Source organism: Pavona decussata, unplaced genomic scaffold, assembly GCF_977016875.1.
Source record: "Pavona decussata unplaced genomic scaffold, jaPavDecu1.1 SCAFFOLD_117, whole genome shotgun sequence".
In the NCBI taxonomy this organism is placed as follows: Eukaryota; Metazoa; Cnidaria; class Anthozoa; order Scleractinia; family Agariciidae; genus Pavona; species Pavona decussata.
The window spans coordinates 31,605-43,930 of record NW_028145531.1 but is presented as its reverse complement, the minus strand read 5'-3'; the positions used below and the strand labels follow the sequence as shown (position 1 = coordinate 43,930).

Genomic DNA, 12,326 nt, shown 5'->3' with positions numbered 1-12,326 from the left:
GGTGAGCGTTACCGGGTAGGACATCGCCAAAGAAAAGGCATCACTTGAACTTTCGTAACTACTATCAAGATTGGTTTCGTTAAGTAAAGGCTTACCTTAGGGTAGGTAGATCAACAGTGGTGGTTCTTTTAATTATCAACTCAGAACGGCGCTTGCAAAATTCAGTTGAAAAGAAGCTGACAAAAATTTACGGCTAACTCTAGCTGCGAATGTGTGCTGCAAGTTATGAGTTAGCCATATAAATATGTCATAAACAATAAAGCACTTGTCGGATTATATTAAGTTTTACGAGCCAACTGTCAACTGATAACTTACGTGACAATTACTGAGATTAATTGTTTATGAAGTATAACGTTTGTCTCATACCGACTGTTTGTTTAATGGACTCTATTAATCAGACTTGCCGGGCACGATGCGAAATTGCCTAATATTGGCACATAGGTAGTCGTATTTCGATGTACTCTGCTAAATCTCGTGGTGGTTTCAAATCAGATTAATCAGAATCTAAACAAGCTAAACCAGAGATTATAAAGTCCGGCTTCAGCAGCAAAAGTAGGGACAGATTCCAAACGGTTATTCATAAACAGGTGCACCTGTTTAATTTGTAACTACTGCTAATCATCGCCTTTCGTTAGAACTGTCGCCTTCCACTTTTAGTCAAACACCTACGTTAGTAAGGGTACTAATAACAGTTTGTAATTGATATAAACGGCGTATGTATGCCGAAAAACCCAATAATGAATTAATATTCTTTGTATATATATGCAACCTGATGGAAACGTTTTATTACATATAACCTTTCTTATTATGAATTGACTCTTAAAATGTTAATACTCAGTTAATTAAAAACTTTCTCAAAATAAAGTTTTACCCTCTTTTTGCATAATGTCAGGGTAGGTAGATCAACAGTGGTGGTTCTTTATCGACACAGAACGGCGCTTGCAAACTGATTCAGTTGAAAAGAAGCTGAAAATACATTTAGGGCCAACATTAGCTGCGAGTGTGTGCTGCAAGTTATGAGTTGGTCATATAAATATGTATAAACAATAAAGCAGTTGTCGGACTATATTTAGTTTTACGAGCCAACTGTCAATAACTTACGCGACAATTTCTGGCATTGATCGTTTATGAAGTATAACTTTTGTCTCATATCAACTGTTTGTTTAATGGACTCTATTAAGCAGACTTGCTGGCACGATGCGAAGTTGCCTATGATACAACGGTAGTCGTATTTCGATGCACTGTACTAAATCTCGTGGCAGTTAGGACTCAGATCAATCAGAATCTAAACAAGCTAAGCCAGAGAATGTGAAGTCCGGCTTCAGCGGCAAAAGTAGAGACAAACTCCAAACCGTAATCCATGAACAGCTGCACCTGTTTAATTTGTTGCTGCTAATTATCGCCTTTCTCTAGAACGTTGGCTTACCGCTTTCCATCAACAAATAGCGTCAGTAAGGTTAATAACAATTTGTAATTTATACAAAGGACGTGTGTATCCCAAAAAAACAAGTAGTGGGTTAACAATTTATTTAGACATATTTTGCTAGGCGATGAAAACATTTTTATGTCGTATCTCCTTTCACTCTGTGAATTGACTATTTCTAATACTGATTACTACCAAACAATTAAACCTCCCACAAGATCACGTGGTACCCTTATATTTACTCATCAGATACCTTTTAGTTCATCTATTATTATTATTTTTCTTTTATCATTTAATAGTGTTCGTTTGTAATCGCAAGTATAAATTTACAAAAAAAAAAAAAAAAAAGAATCAACAGCAATCCGATCTGTTGCCTACGACTCCTACGAAAAGAAAGGGCAGCTTCGGCCGACCGTCTCTACTTGACTCCTGCTTCAGATGTTTCAAGGAAGCATTTACTTTATGGCCCGAGTTGACACCCTTCATTCCGTATCACCTTGCATTCTGTGAATTGACTGTTGCTAATAGTGATTACTACCAAAAAGTTGAGCCTCCGACAAGATCATATGGTACTCTCTTGCACGCAAACAGCTGATAACGATAAGTTTTCCCGTACGATACCTGTTAGTTTATCTATTTTTTGTTATTATTCAATAGCGTTCGTTGGTAATGTTGAAAAATGAAATAGAAACCGAAGTTATAGCTATCCTTTTGCCTACGCCGGTGAAGAGACACAATTGCTGTAGCCGCGCGTCTCTACGTGACTTCCGCTTCAGATGTTTCAATTAGGGAAGCACTTACATTCTGGTCCGAGTTGAAACCCTTTTTTGCCATTAGCTCAAGCCTTTAAATGTGTGGGTTTTACCTTACCGATGTATTTTGGTCGCAACCTTTAATTTGTCTCAAAATTGCTTCCACTGTTTTGACATTAATTATGTTTTTACAGTAAAATGTTTTAATTTTTTTGGCAATTTATTGGGAAGGTTCCTACTCTTAATTAGTTTTCACGTTTAAACGTTGGGTTATTGAACTTTTGCATGACGAACTGAATGGTACTGAAAGTACAGGAAATTTACTTCAAGAAAGTTGCTTAATATTAGGCGTTTATCACTGAATTTTTACAAGCGGTTGTTGTTTTAGAAAGATGACATCAAGCAATCACCAATAACTTTGTGAATTTTACAAGAAGCATCTACGTATATGGAAAATGACGATCACGGGGTACTTGTCATTTTTACATTTTCGGTCCACTAGGAATTCAATTTTTTGCTCTAATTACAGTGAGGCTCAAATAAAAATAGGTCTTATTCTGTCCTTTTCAGTAAAAAAATTTCTTTGTAGCTCTATTAAAACACATGAAAAAGCAACAAGAATCTCGGTATTTGCAATCATTCGTTTCAGGCGAGCTGCAATTTTCAAAAGCTCTATTTTCACTGAACCCTTACAGCCACGTTGTTTCTTTTCTTTTCTTTTTTATAGGGCTGGAAACATTGTCCTGTTGTTCGCTTTTTGTCCTCTTGACCAAGCATGTAAGACGTTTTAAACGGGGCAGATCACCCCAATCAGAGAAAGAATAATATTTTCTTCGCCGCAGTTTTAATCTTTTGCCTCGGAGGCTAAAAAACGTTTCATTATGCATAAAGAATAGCACACCACAATAGTTTTTCCATTGTTTCTTTTAAATGGCAGGACGTGCATTTTGATGAACATTTGTCAGTGATGGCGTTTGCTGATCGACTAGCAAACTGTGCAAAACATACATTTATTAACATGTGGGCCTGGAATGATATGAGGTCTCGCAGTAATATGTCAAAACAAGAACAGACGCCTCGCTTCCTTTAGCTTTCTTCAGTTTTCAAACCACTGTTCAAACACGTCTATGGTAATTTGTGGAAATTAGTGTTCACGGTATCTTTATTCTTTTTATTGTATTCCTTCACTTCACAAACTCTGAGAGGACTGGCACTAGTGGAAGATTGTGGGATAGTTTGGGTTACGCGTGGAAAGATATGCATTGCGCGACAGTGAAGCCTTTGTTTTTTTTGGGCAGTTCTGGGCATAGCGTAAGTGATTTAGCTAAAACAACGTTTCCTTTGCATCTGACTGATACTATCATTTTTAAAGGTTTCATTTCCATCGCTCCAACAATGCCGCACTCGTGCAAGATTCCCCATAAGTTCTGTTGTGGAGGAGATTTAACTGACTATTATGGTATCAGTTTACATGAAAGAGACTTTGTTGACTTGCGATTTTGAGCACTGATTTGATCATCAGAGACTGCCACGAAAGAGAAGGCCACGTAGGAGCCGGTCAAGTACTAGCCAGTATAAGACAGAAGTTTTGGATCCTTAGAGGACATGCGGCTGTACGGCGTATGATTAGAAAATGCCTGAAGTGTCGCTTGTGGAAAGCTAAGCCGTGTGAGTAGATTATGGTTCCTTCACCCAGTGCGAGAGTCACGCCTTGTGTTCCCTTCTTTTCCTCCGTTGGTGTTACTACTTTGGTCCGATGTTGGTAAAGTCAAGACGCAGTCAAGTTAAGAGATACGGATGTGTATTTACATGTTTAGCAATTCGAGCCGTGCACATTGAGATTGCTCACGACTTCACAACTGATTCATTCATTCAAGCTTTCACAAGATTTGTTAGTAGACAGGGTTCGCCGATCGAAGTTTTCAGCGACAACGGAACCAATTTTAGGGATGCGGAGACCTAAATCAACATTGCTTTGGAGCATTCTGTGGAACCTCGATCAAATTGACAACTGTCTAAGGAGACGTGGGATAAGGTGGAACTTCAATCCTCCACATGCAAGCCACGCTGGTGGTGTCTGGGAACGAATGATACGCTCAATTCGAAAGATTCTCCGTTCACTTTTGGGTTCTCAGATCGTGGATGATGATACTCTACTAACCCGTATGGCAGAAGTTGAGAAGATATTAAATGTCGACCGTCCTCTCACCCTACCCCGACAAATGATTTGAACGATCCTGAGCCTCTCACTCCAAGTAAACTACTCCTCTTGCGGCCAAACGTATGTTTTCCTCCTGGAGAATCAGACGCTATCGACATCTGGAAGTAAACGCTGGAAACAAGCCCAGTATCTGGCGGACATATTCTGGAAACGATGGATACTTGAGCACTTGCCGTCGCTTTAAGTCAAACAGAAATGGCTCCGCCCGCGTCCAAATCTAGCAGTTGGAGATCTAGTTCTTGTGGCTGGCGAAAATTCTCCACGTGGACACTGGTCAAAAGGAAGTGTGCAGGAAGTATTTCCAGATCGTAACGGAACTGTTCGACAAGTCGCTGTTAAAACGGCGACTTCGATCTTGCGGCGTGATATCCACAACTTATGCCTCTTAGAAGGTGTCTCAGGATTGAAAGCCTAAATAAAGACTTGACTAAACTTTGGCAAGAACACTCTAATTAACTTTTAAGTGACTTCGTACAGTTAAAAGTAGTTTTCGGTCTTTGTTTACTTTGTTTGGAAAGGCTTACCATATTGCGTGCGCCTTTCGGGGCCGGCATGTTACCGAGCTATGTAAATTTCTTCAGTTATTTTTCCTCTTCTTTGTTGTATTATCTCGTTGTCACGAGCGTCATGGAATTTAGCTCTTTTTTGTATAAATTTAGTTTAGCGTCGTTGTAAATTTTATTTCTAGTGTTTGTACTTGGCGATTTACGTTTCTTCGTTGCTTCTGTATTTTGGTCGTCGTATCATTGCGTTTTTGGATTTTACATAGACAACCACCCATAAGGTTTGTTCGTATTTTTCCTTCGGCGTTTTATTTTACTTTGTTGTCGTTCCTTATTGTCATGTCATTTTTCCTTTTAGAACTGTGTCAAGCTGGGACGGGCTGTTTTAATTCCCGTACAGCGAGTATCTTATGGAGACCCCAGTAATGAAATGATCTTGTAGTGAGTGCTGGTTCATTTAGCGGCTACAGATCATTAACCAGCAATAATTCTAACAAAGGCTAAATACAAAACGATGTATAATATTTTTTCCCCAAATTGAAGCTTAATTATTTCTGAAAAATGCTGCGATTACTCTTAAGTTTCTCTCGGATTCCAATAACCCTTGCCAAGATCTGCTTTTCCCTCGCAGTTATAAACCGCAAATTATCTCTGTTGTAGCAAGCACCGCCGTCAAGAAACCCGACTATTTCGGACCGTCCTGAGATGCGCAAAACGTGTGCGCAATAGCAAACAGAGGCATCTTCGTTAATTTCGTCCTTATCCGGCAAAACACTGAACAAAATGCAGTTTTTCGGCTCTACCAATCCCGACGTAATAACATCTTACTCTGAACCCTCAACCTGTGAAATTCGCATTTCCAAGCTCAAGTGAAGCTACAGCCGTCTGAGGCCCCGCCGTCCAATTTAACTGCAAAACGTGGCAAGAACATGTCCACGACACCTAACAATGTTTAGTCTCCGTTCGGGAGCAGGGCAGACTCGCGGTAGTAACGCATTTCTCTTAGGAATAATTAATAGAACGGGCGTAACACCGGAATGCGCTTAAAAATCGACTCGTACGAAAGGACGCAACGTTCGGAATCAGGCGATTGTCACACGCGCTTGTGGTTGTCGCCGCTTTGATTTATTACTATCCCTGAGACCAACGAGACGGTTCCCGTAGTCTAGGAGTGGGTGAGTGGTGTTTTTGGCGGTAAAACTATCTTTCTGTGTATATTGGATGCTGTGTGCTTCAAGCGTTAGTTTTAGTACAGGTTTGATGACACGTGATAATTTTACCCGCGAACATTTGGCAGGCCAATTAGGCACTTTTTTTAGAGCTAACTGTGAACGTCCGCTTGGAGCATTAACCCTTTAATCACCAGTATCAAAATGTCTATTCTCCTCGCCGTTCTCTATACATTTCCTAAAGTAGTGGTTGAGACAATTCATTGTTCACATCAAGACGGTTTATCTTAGGTGATCATTTCTTATATTCTCACGACCTGCGTGTTTTATTAAGTAGTTGTATTGAACGGAGAAATAAGACGCTGATCATCATTGAGTCTTTAATTTGACGCATTTGATCCATTTTCTTACCTGTCACACCGCCAGTATAAAAGGCCACGGGTTAAGAAATTGTAGAACGGTGTTTAATAGACCCTTCTCCAAAATGGCGGCCGAAAATTCAGTTACGTTAAAATTAAGAACGAATACCAGCACTAGAAAGGGCGCTTTTACTTTAGTAACCCTGCAAAGTTTCAGCCTATCAGATGTAATATCAGCTGAGAAAATGTAAGTTGAAAAATGAAAAATTTACAGACGTTTGTATGACTTGGGGTATGACGTATACCCCCAGTCATACAAACGTCTGTGAATATGTCAAATTTCATCTTACATTTCCTAAGCTGATATAACACCTTATATGCTGTAACTTTGCAAGTTTACTATAGTCAAGGTGCTTTTTCCAGTGCTGGTATCAGTCTTTCATTCAGTTCAATTTTTACTCATTGAAATCTGTTGTCGCCGTTTTGGAGAAGGGTCTATTGAGTGTCGTAAAACCAAACCCAAAATAATTACTTTGTCCAATCACAAAGAACGTCAACAACACAATAGACCAATCAGAGCTGGAAGCAAATACAGGCGCAAGCGCGGGAAAACGCGTTCGACCATGTCACGATTAGTTTTGGTTTGGCTTCCCATTGGTTAAGAAAGTGTTGCAAGTTTTTTAAACCAATTACGGAGCGTGGTATAGCAAAACCAAGGCAAAAGTGAAATTACTTTCTTCAGTCAATTGAAAAATCCTTAATTCTGTGGATGAGTATGAAAGATAGAAGGCCAGACCACAACACCGGGAACTACGTCCCCTACTCTTGCGAACAGTGGCTGGGTTCTTTAAAGTTCCACAAAGTAATCATGAACAAGGGTTGTTCATGATTTATCGTCCTTATCCGAGAAGACTAGAAAGTCTAACCATTTGCAGATGTCATTACAAAGGCAGCACTTTCTCCTCCGTTATTTTAAGACCCTGAGTGTTGGTCCGGCCGGGGTTTGAACCCGCGACCTCCCGCACGGGAGCCCGGTGTTCTAGCAACTCGGCCAACCGGTCGCAAATTAATATATCATATTGTGGCTTGCTTGCCCCGCAAATAACTACAGCGAGTCGCGGCGGAGCAAGACGAACACAACGTTTTACATGGTATCACAGATTTATAGTATTTCACAGTTATTGTCTCATTCTAAAAGAAGAACCCGTAATCTATTCAATTTAGATACCAAACGCACAGTGACAGAGAAGCTGTACGTCGTCAAGAACGAGCGTGGACTTGCCCCGGGGGAGGAGAGCGATATTCAGTTTGAGTCGTTCACCATTCCTTCAGTTCAGCCTACGACAGAGGGATTCGGCTGCATCGATATCTCCTATAAAATAAGGGTAACTATGGGAATATTTAATTTATATCACCAGTTCGGATGTATGGTTGATACGATTCTCCCAGTTAACCAAAAAATACCGCTCTCCTAGTCAAAAACCGACTGATGATCTATAAGCAATGGCGATCACAACAGCGTCACTGTTTTTTTAAGTTACTGATTGGTGTAAGAAGTTGATGAATTCTTGAGTACACTTAAAAGACCTGAAAATAACATTATTGTGAAAAAAAATGTCTTTGATACGTCAAATTTCTGCGTTTCCCGCAGTTCCTCGCATTAGGAAACAAAGACGCTGGTCTAAGTAAAGCAGATGTTAACAAACTCGTGAAATTCGCGAAAATTTGTTGCGACAAAATATTATCGTTATAAAAGTACTAAATGACTGTCCCGCAAGAGGAAAGGCTTCGAAGGAACCCAGTAGAAAGCTATGTATTACTAAGTTAACCATACTGATTTTCTCTTTCAGAATATTCATGTTTTGAATTTTCATTTCAGTTTGTTGTGCGTGTTGCTAGAGCTTTCAACACAGATATCGACTTTCCTGTCATAATAACTACAGTACCGCCCTGTGCCCAGCCCTCTATCGACCCAGTTCTGAGTCAGCAGATCTACAGAGCTCTTGCTAATTATCTGGTGTCACTTGTTTCCGCTGAATTAGCCAATGATGATACTGCTGAAGAGGAGACAGAGCCGGGAATGGGCCAAGTTGTAAGCGATCGATCAGGCGCGCAAGGCAGTGCCGGTAAGTTTAGTTTACGGTAGCCAACTGATGGTTTGCATGTGACGTCATGGCGGCCATGTTGGTGTACAGGAAAAGTAAGATTACTTCTCCTCTGGGACTTTTTTATGCATACTGCATGTATGAAAAAAATTTCTTTTGTTTTGTACACCAACATGGCGGAAATGCAATCCACCTATAGGCCATTGTAGAGTGTGCTTAGTGACCTGGTCTTGGATTGGAAGCGAAGCTGGGGGTGATCTTGTTTTGATACAGACCTCACTACTTTTCATATGTAAATGCAATCTAGTTAGCATAAGAACAGCGTGATCAACATATGAAAAGCAGTGAGACTGATTCGTATCCAAAGGTCAGCCCCAGCCTTGCTTAGAATCCAAGACCAGGTCACTTACTGTTAGCACAACAACTGTAAAATGGGCTATTAACCTTTAGTTATTAACACTGTTGATAAACCTTGCATTCGTTTCTACTCGCCACTGACGCAATACCACAGTTTCTTTAGACACTAACACGGTTATAAACCACAGTTTCTCTACAAACTAGCACGGTTATATATTAGTTTAGTATGTGGTTTGGTTCTACATGCCGATCAATATTGGAGCAATAAAATGTTGCTTGCCCTGGTTCTAAAGGCGGCAAAAGTTTTCTGGTTCAAAAACCAGACAGTTACCGCTCCAACAATGAAGTTCGCGCGTTGAATCGCTGACTATCAAAGAATATTCATTCAGAAATAGACTACGGTTTGCATTCAACTGCTCGGAATTGGACAAAAAAGAACCGGTTTATTTTCCGGTAATTTCAAATAAATTATAAAATGCTGATTTTGTCTTTATTCTTTTTTGGTTTGGGATCACAAGCAACTCCTTACATGCGAGTCGAGAATAGCGAGAGGTCTGGATCCGGATCAGGCAAACCATATCAGTATTCAAGAATAGTATAAAATGTTGCCTTTTTTGTGGGCTCTCCGCGAAGCGGAATGTTGTTATATTAAATATCTTGTCTTCTTCAAACTGACTACGAACTACTTTTCTATTTTAACTATCTAATACCTCCAAAAGCGGGATTATTAGAGGATGAGGGAGCTTAAAGGGTGTACTGCAAACAGAGCTTGCCTATTTAATTAAAGCTCACAGCATAGAGATATTTAGGGGATCCATCTCTTCTGTTCGCTTGACGAGGAAGCTTATGAATTTAACATCTTAAGGCTTTGAAATTTTCTAGCGTACGCATTCGGCAACGAAAAATTTCGGCTTATTGGTGACAGATCTAAAGGTATAAAGGGGAAAGGATAATTAGCGAAATGACAGGACGGCAGTGTTGAATTTGTTTATAATAATCTATCATGGAAATAAAGGCGAGGTGAGAATTAACTTCAATGATGTGAACAAAATGATATTTCCATCAGTTTTAATTTGTAATCAGTCTCATAGAGAGAAAGGATATTTATTTAGACATCAGACTTCCAAACGGGGTTGGGGAGGGGAGAGGGAGGGCATATTAGAAGGCAAAGGGACTTTATAAAAAGAAAGGGACGACTATAGAGATATTTTACGTCATTACAAATTATAGATTGTGGTAAGGACAGTGCATAACCCTTGATTGCAAGCAATGTCAGTTTTTAGTCCATTTTCTTGGAGTCACCGGGTGTGTTATGTACACCGGGATTTTAATTGTCTTCTGAGGCCAGAAAACTCTAAACCTGTTAAAAGATATGGCGATGAAACCTTCCCCCAGTTGTTGAAAGAGGGGACAACTTTACCCACTGAAAAAAATGTATCGGTTGGAGTACATTTAATCCGCTGCATAGCGAATTATCTACAGCATGGATAGTCTCTGAGATAAATAGGGAGGAGGGGGGGAGGGGGGAGGGAAGAAAACGAAAACAATCCCGAAAATCCAAAAATAATCCAAAGTTATTATCTTGACATTCGGTGTGGTTCGTTAGCCAAGGGTAAAAGGTACTCTTATTAGCTCGTAAATCGACAACGTAAACAATAGCAACAGCAACAAACTTTATTTACATGTCAATAAACTCTTAGGTTGCCTTCGATTGACCTTATTCCGGAATAAGTATAAGCGGAACAGCTGTTAAATTTCTCTTTTTAAGAAATTTGGGAGGCCAATTTTGCAAAGTATCGCTGACACATGAGAATTTAAGAGCTGTCCCCGTACTCCAGCAACTCCCAAAACCTTTTATCAGTGAGGGATTTCTTGTCATCATTGCTTGTATTCCTATTTCGGGATAGGGTCAATCGAACGCACCGTTACAGTTTTGCAAAAGCATAAAGCTAAACAAAGCATCAGCATTTGGATAAAGGAAACAAGCTAAAACTAAATATCATTTATGAGTCACAATGGACTGAATAATGATCTAACAAGCTAGCTGAGAGTACCAGCATCAAGATTTATTTACATGACAACCTCTAACATTTTTGCAAAAGCACAAAGCTAAACAAAAACACAATATTATTATAGTAATTAACGGACTAGACCTAGCTAAGTAATTTAAAACTGAGTCACAATGGACGGAATTCATATTGATCTAACAAGTGAGCTAAGGCAAGGGGAGATTGACTTCGTCGTCTCACTATATTATTTATTAAAATAATGAGGTATTCACGTTTTGTACTACTTAACTAATTGATATCTGGAAATTGACATCGTCTGCTATAATACATTGCACCCCTCAGTAATGCGTATAAATTACGACTATAGGAATAAAAAGTGAATTTCAGTTGATACTTGATTTCATTGAATCTACATACAGCAAAGAATCTACTGTTTCTATAATTATTTAGTTTGTTCACTTTCAGTTATAATAGACTGTTTCATAGATTTACTAATTTCATTTACTATTTATTCAACAATGAACTACGCCAGACAGATGAATATTCTTAATTCTGTTTTAACTGATTTGTCAGAATATCCTGGCTTCTTAAATATTTAAGAGTTTTCCGCCAACACGAGATACAGTTGTTTTCTTTTACTGGAAAATAAAACTGCTACACATTGCTCAGGGAAGGTGCCCAAGTTTCATGGACGTGCAAAAGACTGAGTCTAGTTGTTAAACCCAAGACAAATCTATCACGTTCAAACTGGACTCGGAATTGTTTAATCCAAACAAGTCAGTAAGCTTTAATTTCAAACAAAAGAAAGACATTTGCATCCCCCGACACTGATATGCCTGAATACCCCTTCCCGGGTGGTGGAAGGATACATATGCACTATTGGTTAACAAAAATATAACCCAAACCTCAAGTTAGTACGCACTGTTTAAAAACGTTCGGTTTGTTGCACAATTGTTAAGCTAAAGCTTTTAACCGAGAACATTTCTTTTCATATTTTTGGCGCAATAAATTTGTGGACAAAAACTAGTTTTGCTTTCACACCCTGAGCCATAAGGACCCGAATGTTTTCCAAATGTTTTCCTATCTAAATTTCCTCTCAATTTGCTCTTCTAATTTTTTTTTTTGTTGCTTTTTTTTGTTGTTGTTGTTGTTGTTTTTTTTTTGTTTGTTTGTTTCAATGTTTTGTGTTTTGTCTTGTTCTGTGTCAGGGCTCGATTTAAACTAGCTCTGCTAAATTGGATGCCCCTAGATAAATATTGAATTAAAAAAAAAATAAAATAAAATAAATAATGAGCTGAAACGTAAACAAATGAGAAATACAATTCAAGTACTTCTAACATTCCGCAGCTAGATCGAATTTGACAGAAGACATCATTCTGAAAACAAGACCGTGAAATTTTCTACTCGATCTCACACACAGACGCGCCA

The 12,326-nt window shown here is 39.1% G+C and overlaps 1 protein-coding gene and 1 long non-coding RNA gene across 2 annotated transcripts in view; both read left to right on the top strand.

Annotated features, from left to right (window-relative positions):
• Window positions 1-12,326, top strand: part of LOC146469801 (uncharacterized) — a 91,463-nt gene that overhangs the window by 74,642 nt on the left and 4,495 nt on the right. The gene's annotated exons all lie outside the window — the stretch shown is intronic.
• Window positions 7,567-9,842, top strand: LOC146469802 (uncharacterized). The gene is made up of 3 exons (XM_085122816.1): window positions 7,567-7,812; window positions 8,307-8,553; window positions 9,772-9,842. The coding sequence occupies exons 1-3, from the start codon at window positions 7,576-7,578 to the stop codon at window positions 9,840-9,842; spliced, it is 555 nt and encodes a 184-aa protein (XP_084978942.1). The 5' UTR covers window positions 7,567-7,575.

What these genes read in the sequence shown, in the direction of transcription:
- LOC146469802 (XM_085122816.1), top strand. Translation starts at nt 7,576, where the DNA reads ATGGTATCACAGATTTATAGTATTTCACAGTTATTGTCTCATTCTAAA. An exon ending in ATATCTCCTATAAAATAAGG is followed by an intron (nt 7,813 to 8,306) that starts GTAACTATGGGA and finishes TTTTCATTTCAG; the next exon opens with TTTGTTGTGCGTGTTGCTAG. An exon ending in AGGCGCGCAAGGCAGTGCCG is followed by an intron (nt 8,554 to 9,771) that starts GTAAGTTTAGTT and finishes GAAATTTTCTAG; the next exon opens with CGTACGCATTCGGCAACGAA.